Raw genomic sequence first — 23,078 nt, forward strand, 5'->3', positions numbered from 1 at the left:
AGTGCTAGTCATTAACATAGTTTCCAATAATTCATCTGAGTAAAGTAATTATCATTGATTACTTTACTGGCTTTTGACCGGTTTTGTCTCTGGTAAGTCTACGTCGTTATTCTTATTTGCCTTTCAATTTCTTCTTTTTTTTTTTTACTTCATGTCCTTTTTCATTTATACAGTATGGTCTCTTGTTTTTCGATAGTATGTTTATTTTTTATTTTTTTTTTTTTTACAATGGCTCCCCAAAATAATTTTTATAGCAAATCTATTTGATACATTTTTAGATTTTCTAGAGGTTGTGTTCCTGTTTTTTGGCACATTTAATTTGCACAACAATTTCAATGTAATTTCAACGGGTTGGTTTAGTATAATATAATTTTACTACCGCAAGGTATATTTAAGGGAAATGCAATAAGTTAGTAGAATTTTGTATATTTGTTTAAAAAAATTAAACTAAATTTTTTTTTTATTTTTTCATAGCTATAACTTTCTGAGTTAGATAATAAGTGGTCAAACAATTTATTTTTTATGTAAAAGAGAACGCACTCAACTGTACTTGATCAAGAGAAGACGCCTGTGTTTTGACAGACAGGCTGAGGTCGTTGAAATCACCTAAATCCCCAGGTTCTAGTTGCAAAGAAATTGCGTCTATTGCTATTGCTGGTATTGCTGTTCCCTGAAGAGATTTCGTGAAATTATTAATGAATTTGTATTTGTAGGGAAAACTAGAAATATGACTTTGGGTCACAATTCTCACCGACCCACTTCATACACAGGTATGTACCGGCAATGATGTTGGGAAATTTGTCTGTCCTATTGGAACTACCTTAACCTCTCGTATTGCCGAATATATTTTGCCTGTTCTTTGTTCATAGATGCTATGATGGTCGATAATTGATAAAACCAAACTGTGCCCTAAATGGTTTAAGTAAGGATGCAAATACATAATTGGTAGTTAGCTTAGATAAGATATTTCATATATGAATACTGATTTCTTGGCAAACATATGATGCATATAGTATTTTTACGTCATTGTGTACAGTATATTATTTATGTTTTGACAATAATTATCAAGGAAACATGACCATTTTATTTTCCCGTAGACGAACTAACCTAATGTAACATATGGTACAGATTTTTTCCTGACCACTCGATAACCCTGACACCATTTGTAATTTACATTGCCGAAAAATAAGGGTAAAGTGTGATTAGGGTTGCCAGATTACAAAATTAGAAATCCGGGACACTTGAAATTTCTCACCATATGCAAAATATATACCTATACGCACAGCCTGAACAATACAGTATATTATAAAATGATTTATGACATAAGTGAGAAGCATAAAGGAAGAATTTTAATGGAGTATGAAGAAATCAAAAGGAAAATCATTTGGAAAACTCATAACTAATGAAAAGATTAAAAAAAAATGAAAAAGGATTAATTTAGAAAGTTAACAATCAATACAAACAGTTCATAAACTAAACCAACTTTCTCTGGATTTGGAACATATGAGTAGAAATGAAAATAGGAAATGTACATTAATGAAAATTTAACTCACATCTTTCATTATATATATCTGATGATTTTATATTTTTCTCCCACCTCCTTATAAAATTCTTTACAATGAAAATTGAGGTTCCATGTGGAATGCACAATGGCATATAGAGAAGCCGTATCCAACTTGTTATGCTCATGACTTTACAGACCACTGGAATCCAAGATATTCATTAGCATTATGAGCTGGAATGCTAAATATATAAGTACTAGCACAAAAATACCGTTTCTGAATATTGTTCTCGAAATTCCATTACATAAAGTTCCAGCTAAGAACCATTCTAAGGCATTATAAGAGTATAATGTTGTTATGATGAACAAAATTGGATAATAAGGGTGTCTCAGAAGGGGCAATGTAGGACAAGGGACAAAATTATATTATCCAGGACATGTTCTGGAAAAACAGGATTTCTGGCAACCCTAAATGTGATACTGTACCTCAATCTCTCACAAAGTACACAAACTATATAAATTTATTTTTTCTGATTTATTATGTTTTGCTTTATGAATCTGACCAGCACAGTATTCTTGTTGCAAAAGACTTGATAATATGTTTCCCACCCAAGTGTATAAAAAAGTTTTTGGGCATCCCAAAATCGTTGATTTTTTGGCAGGAAAACCCCCCCCCCAAAAAAAACTATGTAGTTCATTTCACTGGAAATCTATGGCAGATATGCATAAATCATAGCAAAACCTGTAAGAAAATTAGATAACTGTGTTTCATAGGAAACTAGGCTTATTGGGTTGGGTAAAACATAGAACCTAGCGGGCCAGCTTTTCATCATTCATCAGCTGGGTGTCACCCCCCACCCTCTGGGCCTTATATGACCTGTGACTTTTTATCACCTAGTAAATACAAATTAAAACATTATTCAATTTACACTTACTGTAAAACACTGTAAATTCCAATAATTATACATATATCAGCCATTCAGTAAATGAAGAGAATGTTATGATTGTTATAAATGACCCAAATAAATAGAATTCCCCACAAACATTTCATGCTCACACAGCAGCCTTCAGTAACCAAAGAAGCTGTTGTAAAAAATGCGCTAAATATGAAAACATCTCTGAACTTTAGCATAATGCATTTGACAATAGCACATGTGCAATAAGTTAACGTCACCTCTTCAAATATGAAAAAATATATTTGCTTGGAACACCAAACTACTGTTTACCGTTTTGTCTATTTCTGATTGAATTATTATTTGTTTGCCCTCTTTCATTTCAAACAAAACACTTCAAAATAGCCAGCGCTGGACAACTTGACCTTCCTTTCTCCTTTTATTGACGAAGAAGTCCTAGAAGTCTGATTGATAAGAGTTGCGTGTACGGGATTCCTACCGTTTCTTTTCCTGTGGGAGAGACAGTGCTACCCTAATAGTCCCTGGGACTCGCTTCAACAAGGCAAAGAATAAAATGATTCCAAGAGAGAGGACAACACTGAGGACTTGGTATAGTGATCCTTCATCTTATCATGCACCGCCAGTCGGGATGGAAGGTCTCCGCTTTTCATATCCCTCTTTTGGATAGAGAAGTCCTAAAGACCAATCAATAGGAGTTCCCTTTGCGTGTCTCCGACCCATTCTTCTCTTTTAGGAGAGACACTGTTACCTATGCGCGTTTCTGTTCACATGCACCCACGAGCATAAAATATGCATGTGCACATGTGGGAATGCTCTCACAAGTTCTCTACTGTTCGTGTTCTCAGTCCTACAGGAAGAAGAATTGGTGGTGATCTCCTTCATTGCACCTCACCTGTTTGTAGGCCCTAGAGTGCTTTCCTTTACTCGTACACGTTCCTACAAGAGGGAGCCTTCACATGTTTGTGTATACTTTTCTACAGTAGCGCGACCTCACCTGTTCACTTGCTCCCATACCTCTACACTCACATTCTGAGAGTGCACCTTAGTCTTGTAGTGAGGCTAGAAACTTGATGGTTGTATGTTTTCCAATAGTTTTCATCCAGGTTCAATCTTGGGGCGGGCCCAATCACATGCTGCACTTGAAGCAAAAGCTTGTCATGCACAAAGATAAGGAAGTACACTGACTTGAATTTTGTCAAATACCAATAATAATGCCTTGATTTAACATTCATCTGCCTCATGGGCCATTCGAAAACTATAGGCTTTTCAGACATTACATCCATTTTGGATTTAGTTTCTTCCTTGCACCTCTGTCACGTAACAGAATCCTAGCCTATCACCTGAGAATTTCTTTTTTACGTTGTTCGTAGGTGGTTAGGAATCAACACTTTTGCATCTCTCCAGGTCCAAGTGTTCAGACATCCCGGTATTTTATACCAGCCAGCTTGGTTATAGGGATGTCTTCCATCCTTAGGATAAGTCTCTTATTAAAGGACAAGGGTTTGTATATGTGTAGGAACAAATCACAAATTTTTAAAGTACTGTAGTTAGTATTTTTTCCAAACTACAGTATACAAATCTGAGTCATTCAAGTTTTGTTTCCTGCCTTAACTACCACACAAGCCCTACATGGAGGTCAAAGTTGCTACTTAGTGTGGAGGTGAGGGGCCAAGGCTTCCCGCCACCCTTCAGTAACTACCAAAAGCTCTTTATAAATTTTAACAACTGAGTTCCAGCTATGCTAAAAACGTATTCCTATTAAAGGATTCAGGGTTGTATTGTTATGAAAAATACAAAATACTTTTTAAAAAATGGGATTTTAAAATTGATTTCATATTTTCAGGTGGTGATTATCTCACTGAAGAGACTGCCATTCATCCTTCATATCCTTTGTATGCCAGAAGAAAGCGACATTGTTGCCATGGGAGTGATGGTTTTACTATTATAAGTGTGTGCTTTTTGGTGTTAACTACTGCTATAACGTTTGCTCTCATCATCCAGATTTACTATAGGAGTCCTGAGGTAAGGAAAATTTTAATTTGATCTTTAGAAAGCACAGGCCATAATTTTCTGGTTACTTGTCAATTCTAGTATAGGAAGAAGTTATGAATTTGAAGCCATGTAGTATACATAACATCTTTTATTTCATTAAAAAAAAAAAAATTCAACTCCAATTCATTTTTGAAATGTATAAAGTTGAAATTCTTACAAAAAAAAAAATAGAATGAAATAACATGGCATAAAGTACATTTGCTTATTGCAAGGCACTAACAGGATTTTAAATATAAAATCTGTTATTTTCATACATATCTTTGAATTGAAAATGCTATTAGTGTACAGTAATGCAAATGCCTGTTTGATGACTTTTGAATAAAAACAATAGGAATGTTCTCTCCAACTGCTATTTCTTCCCCTCTCGCTGAGGGATTGATATACTGCCACCCACCTGTCATGTACCGAGATGGAAGAGGCAAATAATAGGTTCCAGAAAAACAAGTGTCAACAAAGATTCAGGCTTAGTTGTTGTGACCAATTTTAGGTAAATTTCTCGAAAGTCAAGTTCTCGAACTCAGTTGCATGAAAAATAATTTCTCGAACTATCATTTTCTCGAATCCCATGTTTCTCGAAAACATATCTATTTTGTCGAGAAAATTTAATGGAAGAATTTTCATGTATTTCAAGGAAAAATGCATCCTTTTGAGTTGACAAACACAAATGTTAAAAATTTATTGTAAATGAAGGAATGAAAAAAATACAAAGGTTATAATATATTATTTTTCAATATTAATCTTACCCGATGATCATGTAGCTGCAACTCTGTTGCCCGACAGAAAAAACCTACGGTCGGGATACGCCAGCGATCGCTATACAGATGGGGGTGTACAACAACAGCGCCATCTGTCGAGTAGGTACTCAGTTACTTCTTGTCAACAAGAACCAATTTTTCCTCTGTCGTGCCACCGGCAAGACCTACTAAATACGCCGTCCCTAACTGGTTTTGTTTTCACAACGATTTGGTGAAGTACACTATTCCAGTTTTGAGCTTTCGCTATGCAGGGGTTTTATCTTCATTTCAAAACTTGAACTCGTTTTGGATAGATTTAATTATGGTGACGAAGAGAGTATGGACTCTCTTTCACTTTTAAATGGCCGACCCTTCCCTTAGACGGAAGTGTGTTTAGGTTTTTGGTAATTTTGCTTAACAAGTTAGATCTATTTAATTTATTTCTCTCCGCCTTTATAGGCCTCTTCGATTAACTTTCCATTTATTATAAACTTATAAAAAATTAATTTTTGTTTGTTTATATGCGACCTTTCCTAATAGTAGGCGGTCCTTACTTGGAACCGAAGTTAATTAACATTGAGCCCGTTATATCGTTTTTAACCTTTTAAGAATTTAATACTTTTTTAATTTTAATGTTTTATGAAAGAATTTCTTTGATAGTCTCGTACTGTTTTCAAAGATGAACTAACGTTTAGTTTTTTAGTGTCATCAGTTGTTGACGTTCAGAACGTTCAACTTGCGCTCTATCGTTACGATAGAGAGAGAGTGTATCACGGTTTCACGTTGCAGTAAGAGTAAACCGATTCTAGCGTTTCGTTCATTCTTTCTTAGCTTAAATGGTTTAAATTCTAAATAAAGGAACTTTTTATTTGGGAAACCTTTCAGTTTTTTCCTTTAGCAAATAACATGTTTTAACGATATATTGGGCTCTTCTCTCAGGTGCTAAGTCAAGAGAGAAGAGAGAGAGAGATAGAGACGGAGGGAGAGAGAGGAGAATAAACGTTTCGTTCAAGCGGGTAACGTTGTTCTCGTTTTTTACTCTTCTCCCTAGTCGCTGTAGGGGAAGAAGGTAAAACGTTTCTAGAGTTTTATTCTTATTCCCAGGCTTTATGCGGCGAGAGATTGTAAACGTAGTTTATTTGATCTAGTGTTTAGTCTCTTTTCCAGCCACTGAATTCTTTATCTTTATTTATGTTTTTCTGTTGCATTGTAAAACTGTTTCCGCAATTACTACCTTTTAATGAAGGATAGGATTGCGTGTTTCAGGTAGAAATCAGTTAAAGTTTCGATTTCAGTGAAATAAGTGCAAACAGAAAATCAAAAGTGATAAAGTGATATGCGCAAAGTGTTACAGTGTTGCGTCCGAGGGTTCGTCTGTTCGTGCCAGTTGTTCACCTAGTCCGGGACCTCTTACAAGCTCCCAAGCCCAGGGGAGAAGTAATGTCGAACGACTTATGGGTTCCACAGGCCTTGATCGACGAACCGACGTTTTCCCTCCGTGGTTTCGGGCGTATCTACACACGTTGCCGACGTGATCGCCCCACCCACACAAAGACGAGAGAGCCCATGTATTCCTCGTCTGCGGAAGAGGTTTCTCGTAGAAATCATGGACCAAATCTTGCAGCTTTTAAGTGCAAGTCGGTCCCTTCCGCGCAAGTCCAACGGCCTAGGTGTAGCCACTGGGTCAGTTCGGACTCGCTGCAGTCATCCGATGACTGCACACCTCCCAAGAGAGGCAAGGTGGTACCGCAACAGGCAGTAACTCCGTCTGTTGCCGCACCAGCTGTTTTAGACCCTCAGTCACAACGGACAGTAGCTCCGTTTGTTGCTGTTTTTTGTAGACCCTAAGTGGTCTTTACTGCAGTCTATGCAGACTCAGTTAGCTGCGGTTATGCAGGAGTTTCGTGCGGAGAAGGTTTACACTGCTCTCGTTAGCCTACAACCTGCCACGGTTGTGCGCCCAGCTCACGCTGAGGCTGCCTGCTCCCACACTCCGGCTGCGGAGAGCTCCACCTCCGATGCGCAATCGACCCTGCCAGACGCATGTTAACGTTAGCCGACGTGCGGCTCCCTCCGTTAAAATGCGTGAGCTACCGCATCAGCAGTGGGAAGGTGGAGTCAAGCTGCCGTGTTTTGACGCGATGCGTTAGTTTCCGCAACCCACGGCAGTCCCCACCACGCACCACCACTCCGCTTTGGTTGTTGCCTGCTCCCACACTCCGACTGCGGAGAAGGTTGACGATGCACCCGTTTGCCTACAGCCTGCCACGGTTGTGCGCCCAGCATGGCTGCCTGCTCCCACACTCTTGTTGTGAGAGCTCCTCCACCCATGCGCAGTCGACCCTGCCAGACGCATGCTGACTCCCACAGACACACGGAGCACTCCGTTGCCGTGCGTGAGCTACCACAAGCTGCCGTGTTTTGACACGGTGTGTCAGCCTCCGCAACCCACTGTGGTTACCGCCACTCGCCCGCAGCAGACTAGTCAGTCAGGAGTTGAGGCTTCCCCACACAGCTTTGGTTGTTGCCAGCTCACAGACTGTCAAGCAGTTACATGACGTTGCCTTCTGGTCTGCTACTAATGCACCAGTGCTGTATGTCCTCACGCACCTGTTGTGGTTGACAGTTCAGTTTTTGACAGTTCACAGACTGTCAAGCAGTTACATAACGTTGCCTTCTGGTCTGCTGCTTATGCACCAGTGAGACCCTCACTGAGGTAACCTAGCTTTTCTCGGACATGGTTCCTGTAGATGAGAAAGTGCTGTTCTCCCTCCTTCTGATATTCCTTTGAGGACTCTGTCATTTGGAGAGGAGCCTTAAGCTACTTAGCCTCCTATGGACTTTAATTAAAGCATAACAATGCTTCCAGGGATGGTAAATGGTTCCGCTTCAGTCGCTAACCCCGTCTGTTGCCACACCTGCTCCCATAGACCCTAATGGGCTTTGTTGCAAGACATGCAGTCCAAGCTTGTGTCCTTGATAGAGGATTTTTTACGGAGAAGAACCTTCTAGCCAACAACCTTCCTACCGGTTGGTTGTACGCCCTTTTGACGCTGAGGTATCCTACTCACGTCCGCCAGTTGAGATGGTTCCTCCACCGGTGCGACCCAGTGTGGGTTGCCAGTCGCACGTTGACGTTAAGCGACTCTCGGAGGTGGTTGTGGACGTTCAGTGTGTCACTAGGAAGACGTTCAACAACCAACAGAGGTGACTTGTTGTGACGCAGTGCGGCAACCTCAGCAACCCGGTAGGGGGTTGACTGCACAACCCAGACAGTCTAGACAGTTTCGGGTTGACGCTGTACTTCCTCGCGTCCCCATGGTTGACAGTTCACAGACTGTGCAGCAGTACCATGATCTTGTGTCCGGCTCCGTCACGCATCCACCATTGCGACCGGATTCAGCGAGTCAGACGTTGCCCACTCCGTTGCCGTTTCCTCATCAGTTTCGGATGAGGAACCCTCTGATGAGGACATTGCTGAACAAGACGATCAACCCCCAGCCCTGCTATCCATCCAGAAGATGCTGAAGAAGGAACACTGCCCTGTCAGGCTGTGGATGAGTCTGGTTAGGACACTGTCATCCGTGGTTCAATTTGTGTCACTTGGAAGACTACACCTCCGTCCTCTTCTGTATCATCTAGCTTTTCACTGGAAAAGGACAAGACGCTAGAAGCGGTCTCGATCCCGGTTTCCGGAAAGATAAAGTCTGGTCTGACTTGGTGAAAGGACTTTATCAACCTTTGAAAGGGTCTTCCCCTGACTGTTCAGACTCCCAACCACGTTCTCTTCTCGGACGCATCGGACGTAGGCTGGGGTGCGACATTAGGCGGTAGGGAATGCTCGGGATTATGGAACTCGAGTCAAAGGACAATGCATTTCAACTGCAAGAAGCTTCTGGCAGTTCGTCTGACCTGGAAAAGCTTCAGGTCTCTCCTTCAAGGCAAAGTGGTGGAGGTGAACACGGTCAACTCCCTGCTTTGACGTACATCTCCAAGCAAGGAGGGACCTACTCTCTGACAAGGTACGAGTTCGCAAGTGACCTCCTCTCCTGTTCAACAGGTCTAGACTTTTCACTAGTAACGAGGTTCATCCAAGGCAACTTGAATGTCTTAGCAGATTGTCTCAGTAGGAAGGGACAAATAATTCCAACATATTGGACCCTCCACAAGGATGTATGCAAGAGACTTTGGGCCACCTGGTGCCTGCCAACCATAGATCTCTTCGCAACCTCGATGACCAAGAGGCTCCCAATACTTTGCTCACCTATCCCGGACCTAGCAGTAGTTCATATAGATGCCTTTCTAGATTGGTCTCATCTAGATCTATGTGCATTCCCTCCGTTCTAGATTGTCAACAAGTTACTGCAGAAGTTCGCCTCTCACGAAGGGGCAATAGTTGCTTCCCTCTGGCCCGCGAGAGAATAACTTACCGAGGTACTTCGATGGCTAGTAGACGTTCCCAGAACACTTCCCCTAAGGGTGGACCTGCTACGTCTGCCACGCGTAAAGAAGGTACTCCAAGGCCTCCACGCTCTTCGTCTGACTGCCTTCAGAATATCGAAAGACACTTGAGAACTAGAGGTTTTTCGAAGGAGGCAACCAGAGCGATTGCTAGAGCAAGGAGAACATCCACCCTTAGAGTCTACCAATCGAAGTGGGAAATCTTCCGAAACTGGTGCAAGTCAGTATCCGTATCCTCGACCAGTACCTCTGTAACTCAAATAGCTGACTTCCTCTTATATCTGAGGAAAGAACGATCTCTTTCAGCTCCCACTATCAAGGGTTACAGAAGCATGTTGGCATCAGTCTTCCGTCACAGAGGCTTAGATCTTTCCAACAATAAAGATCTACAGGACCTCCTTAAGTCTTTTGAGACCACGAAGGAGCGTCGTTTGGTTACACCTGGTTGGAATTTAGACGTGGTTCTAAGATTCCTTATGTCAGACAGGTTCGAACCACTTCAATCAGCCTCCCTGAAAGATCTCACCTTTAAGACTCTTTTCCTGATATGTTTAACCACAGCTAAAAGAGTCAGTGAGATTCATGCCTTCAGCAAGAACATCGGATTCTCATCCGAAACGGCTACATGTTCTACAACTTGGTTTTCTAGCCAAACACGAGCTGCCTTCTCGGCCTTGACCAATATCGTTCGATATTCCAAGCTTATCGTATGGTTGGAAAAGAACTAGAAAGATTATTATATCCTGTAAGAGCTCTTTAAGTTCTTTTTTAAAAACCTTTACGAGGCCCGTCTGAAGCTTTATGGTGTTCTGTTAAGAATCCATCTTTGCCTATGTCAGAGAATTCTTTATCCTATTTTATCAGACTGTTAATACGAGAAGCTCATTCCCTTCTGAATGAGGAAGACCAAGCTTGGCTGAAGGTAAGGACACACGAAGTTAGAGCTGTCACAACTTCCGTGGCCTTTAAACAAAATAGATCTCTGCAAAGTATATTCGACGCAACCTATTGGAAAAGCAAATCAGTGTTCGCGTCTTTTATCTTAAGAATGTCCAGTCTCTTTACGAGAACTGCTACACTCTGGGACCATTCGTAGCAACGAGTGCAGTAGTGGTGGGGGCTCCACCACTACAATTCCCTAATTCCAGAACCTTTTTAATCTTTCTCTTGAAATATTTTTGGGTTGTCCGGAAGGCTAAGAAGCCTTTCGCATCCTACTTGATTTGGCGGGTGGTCAAAATCATTTCTTGAGAAGCGCCTAGATTAGAGGTTTTGATGAGGACCTTTAGTATGGGTTGCAACCCTTCATACTTCAGCTCCTAGGAGTCGCTCAGCATCCTATGAGGATCGCGAGGCTCAGTAAGGAAGACGTACTTAAAAAGGCAGAGTAATTGTTCAAGTCGACTTCTTTACCAGGTACTTATTTATTTTATGTTGTTATTTTGAATAACTGCTAAAATGAAATACGGGATACTTAGCTTCTAATGTTAACATGTATGCTGGTCTCCACCCACCCCCCTGGGTGTGAATCAGCTACATGATCATCGGGTAAGATTAATATTGAAAAATGTTATTTTCCTTAGTAAAATAAATTTTTGAATATACTTACCCGATGATCATGAATTTAAGGACCCTCCCTTCCTCCCCATAGAGACCCAGTGGACCGAGGAGAAAATTGGTTCTTGTTGACAAGAAGTAACTGAGTACCTACTCGACAGATGGCGCTGTTGTTGTACACCCCCATCTGTATAGCGATCGCTGGCGTATCCCGACCGTAGGTTTTTTCTGTCGGGCAACAGAGTTGCAGCTACATGATCATCGGGTAAGTATATTCAAAAATTTATTTTACTAAGGAAAATAACATTTTTAAATATAAAACTTACCCGCTGGTTATATAATGGCTAAAGTTCCTGACGCCCACGGCAGAAAATTCAAAATCTCTTGCGCAGCTTAGCGCATATAAGCCAGGTGTACCCCAGGTAGAACTATACTCAACCAATTCAGATTTTCTCTGCCGCCATAGCTGGCTGAACTATTGGAAATTCTCTCTTGTTTTCTTACTCTGTTTGGACGTTATTTGGTGATGTATTAACGTTTTTGAGTTTTGGCTTTCGCATATCTGTTTTATTTGATCTGTGATCACGTATTTATAACTTAAAAGGTAGGGTTGGAAGGTTTTTCAACCCATTTTAAACCTCACGAAAGCTTAGGGGCGAAATGTAAACATTTCGACCATTGATGACGTCACAGCCCCTTCCGTAGGCTAAAAGTCTGTCTTGCCTTTTACAAAGAATATAAGTGTTTATGCTTTTAGAGTTTTAAGTTATAAATTAAATTAAACGAATTATTTTGAGAAAATTTTATCCTTTTAATATTTTTCTTTAGATAATCTTCGATCTGTTTGCAAAGATTAACTACCGTTCAGTTTATTTTTGTTACGCAGTAATCAGTATCGTTACGATGTTACATATATTGTAGCGATTTCATGAATAGTACTTTCTTCGTACTTCCCAAGTCTTTAATTGTACTTTATGAAAGGAACATTTTATTTTGCTATTAATTGATCCTTTCAGTATTTTTCCTTAGTCAGAGATTAAAGGAAGTTACAGTTCAGTTTATTTTATACGATGCAGTATTCTTTACATTCGTCGTAGCGCACGATTCTATGTATCGTTGTTGCTTTGGTGGTTTTCGGAATACTAAATTGTTCGTATATTATTTGTAGATGTTCCAATGATGCGAGTGATGATTCATCTTTTATTGGAACCCCTTAATTTAAGGGTTTATTTTAATTTAGAATTATTATATCTATTAAGGTAATATTTGATATTTAATATTTTGTTACATTTATATGGGATTCGGTACTTTTGCTTTCCCATTCAAACAATTGTCCAGTGACAGAATTATAAATCTCTCCCTACGGAGTTCATTTCCTCCTTTGAGAGAGTGTATACTTTGTCTTTCAGGTAATTATGAAACTATCTTTGTGCCAAAGAGTAAAGTGCAAATTTTTTAGTGATAAATTGTGCAGTGAATATTATTCAGTGGAGAGTGCTTTTATTCGGACCTGTCGTTATCCTAGCCTTAGACCTCTGCCGAGCTCCCGGACCCAGGGGAGAAGTTAAGTCAAACGGCGAAAGGAATCGAGAGGGTAACCAGGCGTTACAATCTTTTAGACCCGAACTGAAGTCCTCTCGAGCGTTTTCTGTCGATCACCAGAACGCTCACCCTTGCTATAGATAAAGCGAGGTATTAGTGTTTTCAAAGACGCTAAGCTGAAAATAAAATTAGATTCGTTCTGCGTGTGTTACGTTTCATGTGGCGCAGACGCAGTGCCGCCACCCCACCTGATGGGTGTCGTCTCTCGACAGTGGCTGGTGCTATGGTTCGACGAAGATAATGCTGAATACGTTTCGCCTAAGGTTTATCCTTGATCTTTGTAGTTAGGCATGAAACAGCATCTATCTTCGTTTATGCAGTCTTTTCAACCTGCCGTTAACAGTGTGGTTGGGTTTCTCGATTCCGGTCTTTGACACGGACGCATAGGCGTCGTGTCTTTAACGGTGAGGACTCGTTGTCGCACAGGCGGCCTACCAACCGCAATGTTCAATGGTGGGGGAAAGTGGATGCTTTACTTCGACTGCTCGACGCAAACCAACGGCTCATAGCACCTAGTATCAGTCTATACAGACGCGCCGTCGTTCGCCAGGTAGCAGAGCTGGCGAAGCGTCATCGGAACGGTGCGGCAACGGAAACGGAACGTCGACGGAATGGAGCGAAGCGCCACGTCGGTGTGGACGCTTCAGCGTCAGTGTAGACGCTTTCAGTGTCAGTAAGGACACTTCAGCGTCAGTATGGACGCTTCAGCACCAGTGTGGACGCTTCAGCGTCAGTGTGGACGCTTTAGCGCTAGTGTGGGCGCTTCAGCATCAGTGTGAACGCTTTAGCGTCGGGGTGGACGCTTCAGCGTCGGGGTGGACACTTCAGCGTCGGGGTGGACGCTTCGCTACCTATGACTACTGTATAGACTTTGATGTCTACCTGACCATGAACGTCTAGTGTTAAGTTATTGTTGTTCAGGCGCTATATTAAGAAATAAATCTTAACTAGAATGATATTATTTTCTCGGACCAAGGCCGGCTGGGCTAACTCTTGGTTGGGAGAACTAGAATTAAAACCCCCTAAGTATTGAGGTCTGAATTCAGAATCATAAGGTGTGGATTCCTAAGAATCAAGACTTCTCTTCCTAGGATAGAGTTTGTTAAAGGAAGGGAATAACTTTCAGAAACTCATGAGAATTTTTCTAAAGAGTTTCCCTCATATTTTTTACCTGCTGCTCCTCGTTTCGACTAAAGAGTTTTCGCTAGTTGAGTTGATGGTGTCGCTATTTATTTTATTCTATTTGTATTACAAGCCAGCTACAACCCTAGTTGGGAAAGCAAGATGCTTTAACCCAAAGGGCTCCTTTAGGGAACGATGGCCTTGTAAATTAATGGTAAAATAAAGTAATGAATTAACATTAAATCATTCTCAGGAAAATAACGAACCTTACTGTAGAGATTGATACAGCGCTTGCAGCTGCTACAACAGAAAGGGCATTAGGGCCTTTATGAGAATAGAACGTGAAAGTATATCTCCCTCCACGGGCAGATCTTTTATGATTTAATGTTTTATGTTTTCAAACCGCTCTTGTTAGTGACTCGTAAACATAGCACAGTGCTCTGAAGGAGGTGTTTGTTCGTTTTCACCTTGCCCCTAGTCCTATATCTCTAACTTATGTTCCAACCCTTGGGAGAAGGAAGACCGGTAGGCTGAGGTTCTTCGCAGACCTTGTGCACTAAACGTCTGTTCCGCCGAGCGATATTGTTGATGCAGTCCAAGACGGTCTCTCTTCACTTTGGAATGATGAAGTAATTCTCTTTTCTTCGCCTATGATTGGCGAGCTATGTCATCACAACCATGTGACATAGTATCTTGAAAAGAGCGGAGTTGGAATGTCTTGAAGTGATCAGTTCGTCATCGCTATGGTATCAGGGACCTTGTAACTGTTTTCTGCATATTAGAATGCAGTTCCCTGACGAGAATAACATTCTACGTTTTCCCTGTCTACCAGACTAGGTAGTTACTCATCATGTATGCACGCGAACAGAACTTACCTTCGCAGCAGTCGTGTTTTGATGCTTGAACGCATGAGTCCCTGAACTAGGCTCTCCATGGAAGCTATTCTCTCTTGTGATTGCTGAGTATGAGACGATAGCATCGACTCAAAACGAGCAAACATCTTCTCGGAAAAATCCACCGGGTTAAATGATTCCGCGGGGGGGGGGGGGGGGAACAGGTGCCGTAACGGAGACTACTCCGAGAGAGGTTGAGGGCACAGCAATTGGGTCTTGAGGGACTCTGGTGGAGGAAGATTTAGCCTTCGAAGATGATGATTTCGAAGACTTGTGGTCTTTGGAAGACTTGTGGGTCTTATATAAAGGCTTACGATGAGCCTTCACCTTAGGGATAACAGGCCTGGGATCTCAGTCCCGGTTGTCCCCGGAAAACCTCGAAAAGAAGAGTGTTCGGAAGTAGAAGAGAAAGCCGGGCTAGGGAGAGGAATCTTAGCCCGGGAACCACCTGACTCACCTACGTCCCTACCTGCGTCGGGATCATCCAGAGCCATGGGTTCCACATCGAGGTTGAGGGTAGCGACGTCCTCAGTTAGGGTGCCGCCCGTCTCTTCTTGGTCCGGGGCCAGAAGAAGGGATTCGATCCTCTCGATGATGGGGTCCGCCAACTCTTTGGGGACCACAGCTGAAGTTTTAGCTTGGGGTTAGAGACGGGAACACCATTCCTCAGAGAGGATATAAGGCTGTTTGGCCTTCACGTTGCGGGCGAACCCGCCAATCTAGACCTTGAGGGTAGCCTGAGCTGTGTCTTTTTCAAGTTGGGAGCTCTGAAAGAGAACAGACTATTAGCGAGGGATATTTGTGCCAAAGAAAAGTGGAGAAGTCCAAGGACTTCGTAGACACGAAGTGAAAGGCATGCGGGAAGTCCAGAGGACTTGTGGCCTTGAAAATAATAATCGAAATTAATGTAAACCATTGAAATTAATCGTAACTCCCTACAAGTCTGTATTAATGAAAATGCACTCACCGAGTCAGATGTTAGAGTGGAGGTCATTGTGTAGCAGACTACACAATTGTCCGGATGCCAAACAGCTAAGTCATCCACTTGGACAGAACAGTGGGCGTGCGAACGACACACGTCATGGCCGCAGGGTTGATGGAGGACAGCGGCACATGCCGTCATCGCACAGCGTACAGTCTGTAAAATAAAAGATACATGAGTATCTTAAAGGAAAGCAATTAGGGGCCCGGAGGCCCCGGAGCTTAAAATATATATATATCAATATCATGATAAAATTTTTTTATATATACATCAAGTATCTTGAAGGAAAGCAAATTAGGGGCCCAGGGTGCTTAAATTATATCAATATCATGATAAAAGATTTCACTGGGTCTCTCGCCCAGAAATAGATTTTTCCTACGTCAAAATCCCTTTTTGATGCTTGAACACGAAGCAATCGAGTGTGTTTTTTCTTCCGCGAGAGAAGCGGAAGTCAGACAAGTCACATACAATCCTAGCTCTTCCTCTGGATTCTGACTCACTTTCAGGGAGGAAGGACTTTGTCCTCATCGAAGGACGCATAACCTAGAATTGGTAGTCACCAATCAATTTGTCCAAGACCTTTCAGGAGTTGTATGTTTTCTATTTACTTATCCTGCAGTATCTAACGTTCGCTGGAAGTTTTTTCTTTTCGGAAGAAGGCGACGTGTCAGCACCAGAATCGTGTAAGAGACACAGTTCTTCGGGGGAAAAGGTGCTCAGTTTGCTTCTGTTCACACTTTTTCTCCTTCCCCAGAGTTAGAGCTGTAGAAACTACACCGTTCTCTGCAAAGCATCGCGTATACAGTCTTGTGAAGGGGTAATCCTGTATTCGCCTTGCATTACTTTTACCGTGTTCAGTCTCTATGAAGACGTCTACGTTTTGGGATCACTTGCAGCAACGAGTGCAGTAGTAGGTGAAACATTCTCCACTACATTTACTAAATTCCTAGTACCCCTGTTCTTCTCTTGGAACTGTTATATATATTTTTATGATTGTACGTGAAGATTGCTTGGCAATCTTCCGCAGTCTTTGACCTAGTCAGGTGGTCATTTTGTTCCTAGAGAGCGCCCGGAACAAGGGTATTAGTTGAGGTCCTGTCATGTCATAGGTGGTTGTACCGTTTGACAGCTCCTAGAGATCATCAGCCCTGAGTGGATCACTGGATCTCCTAAGGATAGCAGACAAAATGAGGCAGAGCATTGCTGTCAGCTTCCTTATCAGGTTAGAACCACTTAAGTTGTTTATGTAACTCTTAAGTGAATTTCCAATTATGCAGCTGTCTCTGACCCGCCACCAATGGGTGTTAATCAGCCATTATATAACCAGCGGGTAAGTTTTATATTTAAAAATGATATTTTCATTATAAAATAAATTTTTGAATATACTTCCCCCATGTTATATAAGTTTTAGACCCACCCTCCTCCCCTCTAGAGACATGGGGCATGGAAAATCTGAATTGGTTGAGTATAGTTCTACCTGTGGTACCGCGAGGGCGCTGGGGTACACCTGGCTTATATGCGCTAAGCTGCGCAAGAGATTTTGAATTTTCTGCCGTGGGCGTCGGGGACTTTAGCCATTATATAACCAGTGGGTAAGTATATTCAAAAATTTATTTTATTATGAAAATATCATTTTATCTAAAAAAATAAAGTTAATATCTTTTATGACACAAAAGTGTGATTACAAATACATTAGGTACGCAGTGTATCGTGCATTATACGTATGCCTGTACATGCATGACATTACGAAATGCTAATAGCCTCTTTTTAACTTGGTCTTTGGTGCTTATGGGATACTTTCAATTGTATTCGAGAAATTTATTTGTTTGTTTTCGAGTAATTGACATTCGAGAAAATGATAGTTCGAGAAATTATTTTTCGGTCAATTGAATTCGAGAAATTTACCTTCGCGCAATTGATTTAGAGAAATTTGCCTGACACCGTTGTGACCAGTTATAGATTCCTTTAATGAGCTAAAGAAATGACTCGCCTACTCCCATTTGTTCAAGTTTGAAAAGAGGGATTCAGGATTAGCATGGTCAAAGGCAGCTCTAAAATAAGATTTGTTTCTAGGAGTATACCATCGAAAAATGAAAATATTTATGATTGAGGAGTTTGTTATGCAATATAATACGTTGTAATATGAGATGACTAAAAACATGTAAATACTGTATTCCATATTGTTCTTAATTTACAGGTTACACCACATGGAGCAGTTGCTACTGATGGAGAGAAATGTAGTCATATTGGAATCAAGTTAATGCAAGAAGGTGGTAGTGCTGTTGATGTAGCTATTGGCTCCCTCCTTTGTATGACAGTTATCCATCCACATGTCATAGGGCCTGGAGGGTAAGAATGAGAAGTTTTTAATGTTATTTAGCACTGTAAATTTTGAGAATGGGTACTGAGAGAGAGAGAGAGAGAGAGAGAGAGAGAGAGAGAGAGAGAGAGAGAGAGAGAGAGAGAGAGAGAGAGAGAGAGAGAGAGAGAGAGAGAGAGGGATGTTGTTTTGCCTACTGTATTAAATACTATAGTATTGTTTTATTACAATATTTCTTTATCTTATTACAGTATATGAACTTCTTATACAATATCTGAGATTTATTATTTCAGTTGAAATGTTTGTATGTTGAGGGCCTTCTGTACAGTATTGATATTTATACTTTTTATGTTATTTGATGCAATAGGAAAGTTAAACTTAGTAGGTATGCAGTAATTTTCTAGTATTTTCAGATTACAGTAATGCACTGTATGAAATTTTTTTAGGTGAAAGTGAAGCTTTCAAGTTTATGTACAGTATTTCAAATTTTACGAATTTGGTTTGTTTACAGGAGTGGCGTTATGTTAGTGCATGATCACAAGAGCAACCGGTCAGTCATCATTGATTTCATGAGTGACATACCAAGCAATCATACGACTGAAATACCTCTCCAGAAAGACACAGGTAAAATCTTTCAGCATTATTATTAAAAAAATATGCTGGGAACATTAATCTTTAATGTAAATATTTCAAATGACATAATATTGCTGATATTTAAAGGAGACCACTGATGCCATAAAGAGCCATAGAAATATGATGTTCAAGTATGAGCTTAAGGTTTAAAGAATTTCTTCAAATTTTTAAATGATGGTTTTCATAAAAATCTTAGTAAATAGACCTAAGGATGTTGGAAATAAAACTTACTATAGTGTCAAAAGATTAATATTCCTTTTAAAATTTATTTTTAAATATTCTAGTGTCAAAATGAACATATCGTAGAGTATACTAGCTCAAAAATTTTTTATGTACAGCAATACCTCTTGATATGAAAGCATCTGCATACAAAATTTCCATGCTGCGAAGCGAGATTCTAAGATCTTTTTGCTTCATATTGCAAAAATTGTTTCATACTACGAAACAAGGTACGGTTCGAGAACCCGACTGCCTCCGAGACCGATTTTAAAATTTGCGCACAGCCAGCCGTAAACTTGCCACCATCCTCTCACGCTCCCATTGGTTATCTCAATACTTTGATGCTAGTTAATGCCATATGATCCTGCTCTCCTATTGGTTAGCATCTTCTGTATAGTATCCCATCAGGCATCTACGTATAGGCGTCTCTTAATCATTTCGTTTTGGCAGCGCTATTGTTCGCATTGAATTGGTTTTGGTGATTTTGTTTCCCTGCTTTCGCTGTAGTAACTGAGCTATATCATGTTGCGTTATTCAAGTCATACTGTATATTATTAGCCATGGGTACCAAAAAAGTTGCTGATGTGCAGGGAAAGAAAAGGAGTATTCTTTACATGGAGATGAAGCTTGGGATAATCAAGAATTATGAGGCTGACATGCTGGTAAGTGTGTTCGCTAAGGAATATGGCTGAAATCCCTCTACGATAAGAACCATCCTTAAGCAGAAGGAAGCCATCAAAGCTGATCTTGATATTAATCTTTGGCACCGGCCTTTAATTAGTTCATTATGCATGTTGCATAAGATTTTTCTTAATTCTGACCATCCTTTACATTCAGATCTTCCTGGACAGTTCCATCCCGTTTGTAATACTAGGCATGCATTTTATTCTAATAGTCAGGCCTTCTCCATCATGAGGCTCAGTATTACACAGTATTCTAGAAGTTGTGTTCCAGCTGTGATCAAGTTGTGGAATGACCTTCCTTATTGGGTAGTTGAATCAGTAAAACTTCAAAAGTTCAAACTTGCAACTAATGTTTTGATGTTAAACAGTCTGATATAAGCTTTTATAGTTTATATATGAATTATCTGTTTTAATGTTAATGTTTTTTAAGATATTTTATTTTGATTTTTCATTACTACTTATATCATTTATTTATTTCTTTGTTTCTTTTCCTCACTGTGCTATTTTTCTCTGTTGGAGCCCTTGGGCTTATGGTATCTTGCTTTTCCAACTAGGGTTGTATCTTGGCTAGGAATAATAATAATTATAATGATAAGGGCGTGACTTTTCTCCAGCAAGAGGAATGACCTCCATGATGAGATAGATAGACTGCTTCTCCTTTGGATTAAGGATAAGGAAATCGCTGAAGACATAATCAGTGAGACGAAAACCTGCCAGAAACCCAGTGGCATTTTTGGTGATCTCGTGTGTACTCAGGCCGAAGACGATGCAGTAGAAGGAACATCGAAGCAGGTACGCCCAGAATTCAAGGCTTCTCAGGGGTAGTTTGGTGGTGCAGCATTGGGAGGCTGCCAGCTCGGACACGGAAGCAGCCAAAGCCTTTGTTAAGACGTTCTACCAGTTGACTTTCTTGGAAGGCTACAGTCCTTATCAAGTCTTCAACTGTGACAAAACTGGGGTTTTTTTTTTAAGAAAATGCCTCGTGGGACATAAATACGCCAGTGGCAATTGCAAGGTGAAACCTGTGCTGGTGTATCACTCTGAGGCTCCTCAAGCCTTCAAGGCCCACAAAGTGATTAAGGAGAAGCTTCCAATGATGTGGAGGGCTAATGTGAAAACCTGGGTAATGAGAGACTTGTTCACCAAATGGATAAATCTTTGTTTCAACCCGACTGTTAAGAAATATTCATAAGAGAAGCACTTCCCTCAGAAATGCCTCCTGGTGTTGGATAATGCCCCTTCTCACCCTCCTGGCCTCAGGGAAGATATCCTAGCGAAGTATTCCTTCTTCAAGGTTCTCTTATCTTCCACCTAACCACCCTTCTCCTCCAGCCCATGGACCAGCAAATGATTTCGAACTTGAAGAAGCTCTATACAAAATATTTCTTCAAGAGATGTTTCAAAATCACTGACAGCGCAAACCTCACCCTGTGTGAATTTTGGAAGGAGCATTTCGGTGTTGTGATATGTCTGCGTGGTAGAAGCTGTGGCCTGATGCCGTCTCCACACTAAATTTTTTAGGGTTACCACGTAGGCTAAGCTGAAGCCAAAGCCTTAAAAGTTGATAATCCTGAACCTGTTGCTTAATCTGAGGTTGCTGAGTTCGTTAGACCCAGCATGTCCATGGCTCTGAAAGTTGATGAGGATGACATTAATGACCTTCTTGAGGAACACCAAAAGGATCTTACGACAAATGAACTGAAGGAGTTGGAGGCCATGCAACTGGATGTTGTTTAGGAACAGTTCCCTAGCGGTTACGAGGAGGATGACCCACTGACAACGGCAGAAATTAAGGAGGATCTAGCTGGATACCATTAAATGGCAGCTCTTGTAGAAAAGACACACCCAGAAAAGGTGCACACAGGTTGTGCTCTTGAGTACATAAAGGACATTTGCTGAGGCCTTTCAGGAACATTTTAAGTAGCAGGCAGAAACAATCTTCCTTGGATAGTTATTATTCAAGAGGCCTTTGATACTAGTAGGCCAAGAGGAAGCTGAAAGTGATCCAAGGAAACGAAAATTGAAAGTGATGAAGAAAATTATAAATTTAGAAAATACAAAACATAAAGTAAAAAAAAAGTATTACAAAATTAGAAAAAGGCAAAAAAAAAAAAAGATATTCAATTTTAAGTTTATCATAAAGTTTAGTGTTAATATTTACTGCCATTTCTTAATGTGTTTCGTAAAGTTGATTGTTAGTGTTTTCTGCCATTTATTAATGTGTTTTGTAAATTTAAGCTTGTTTCATCACTAAATACAAACCCTTTGCTATTTATAGGGGATATTACTTTCGGCCAAGCTGAAAGACGAGCTGTGAAATTTTAACGAGGATCGAGGGATAATCACCCCAACCGCTAGTTAGCGGGAGGGGTAGGGGTAGGGGTAGCCGGCTACCCCACTCACTCACACACATGGGCTGAGCACCCACTTGGCTTTCGGCAGTCTTTCTAGGTGGACAGGGCTGGAGGACCAATTTGTATAAATAGCTCCAGGTTTATATTGTTAGGAAAAATACAAATTACTTTAAGATTTTTATTGGTCTGTCACTAAATACAGGTTTGTATTGTTAGGAAAAATACAAATTACTTTAAGATTTTTATTGGTCTGTCATTAAATACAAACCCGTCGGTATTTATAGGGATGACTTACCTCTTAGGAGGGAGTAAGTCCGTACCAACTGGCTTTGGCATTTGACCCGGGCTTCTCTGCCCTCGCTAAAATAGTTGTGCTCTACAAGATTAGCGACCTGTGGAAGCTGTGTGTTTGGGTTATTAGTAATATGGCTGGTCTAATAAATAGGATCTCAAGTCATAGGAATCTGAGAGTACTGAGACTTTACCCAATATCCTTCCTTGCAAGAGATGTTGGGGACGCAACAAGTACAGTATTATTATTTATATACTTAGGTTACACAAGGGAAGTGGATCTTACCTGCAGAGAGGTGAGGCCAGCTGTGCAGAGTATTGTGGAGCTGATTCCCTAGAGGGGAAGAAGGTAAAGGAAAGAAAGAAGCCAGTCTTTCTACTCTTTCCCCCCAGACTAACCCGGGTAACCTCAGCCATCAACCCTCTGCTACTTATCCATTAATGAACTTGAGGTTTTTAGACCACTTGTTGTGTAGCCACCACAGGACCAATGGAAAATGTATCCATTGTCCTGTGGGTTACGTCTTGCAGGTAGGGGGTTGAAGGTCGTCTGACGCTTCCACACACCTGCTTACAGTACCTGCACCACAGAGTAGTTTTTCAATATTAAACTTACCCGATAATCATGTAGCTGTCAACTCCGTTGCCCGACAGAATTCTATGGAGGGATACGCCAGCTATCACAATACTAGAAGGGGGTGTACTTACCAGCGCCACCTGTGGCCAGGTACTCAATCATTTGTTGTTTACACCTCCTCAA

The 23,078-nt window shown here is 40.9% G+C and overlaps 1 protein-coding gene across 5 annotated transcripts in view; it reads left to right on the forward strand.

Annotated features, from left to right (window-relative positions):
• Positions 1–579: 579 nt before the first annotated feature.
• The window catches only part of LOC137657630 (glutathione hydrolase 7-like), an 85,930-nt gene continuing 63,431 nt past the window's right edge, over positions 580–23,078 (forward strand). For 3 of the 5 annotated variants that reach the window (XR_011047172.1, XM_068392042.1, XM_068392029.1), the window contains exons 1-4: positions 580–770; positions 4,259–4,437; positions 18,016–18,167; positions 18,650–18,762. Coding sequence is in view for 3 of the 5 variants with exons in the window: in XM_068392042.1 (XP_068248143.1) it covers positions 728–770; positions 4,259–4,437; positions 18,016–18,167; positions 18,650–18,762 (487 nt within the window). In the remaining 2 variants the exon portion in view is untranslated. The remainder of the gene's footprint in view (positions 771–4,258; positions 4,438–18,015; positions 18,168–18,649; positions 18,763–23,078) is intronic. The other 2 variants (XR_011047171.1, XM_068392016.1) reach the window with 1 other exon arrangement.

Source organism: Palaemon carinicauda, chromosome 1, assembly GCF_036898095.1.
Source record: "Palaemon carinicauda isolate YSFRI2023 chromosome 1, ASM3689809v2, whole genome shotgun sequence".
Taxonomy (NCBI): Eukaryota; Metazoa; Arthropoda; class Malacostraca; order Decapoda; family Palaemonidae; genus Palaemon; species Palaemon carinicauda.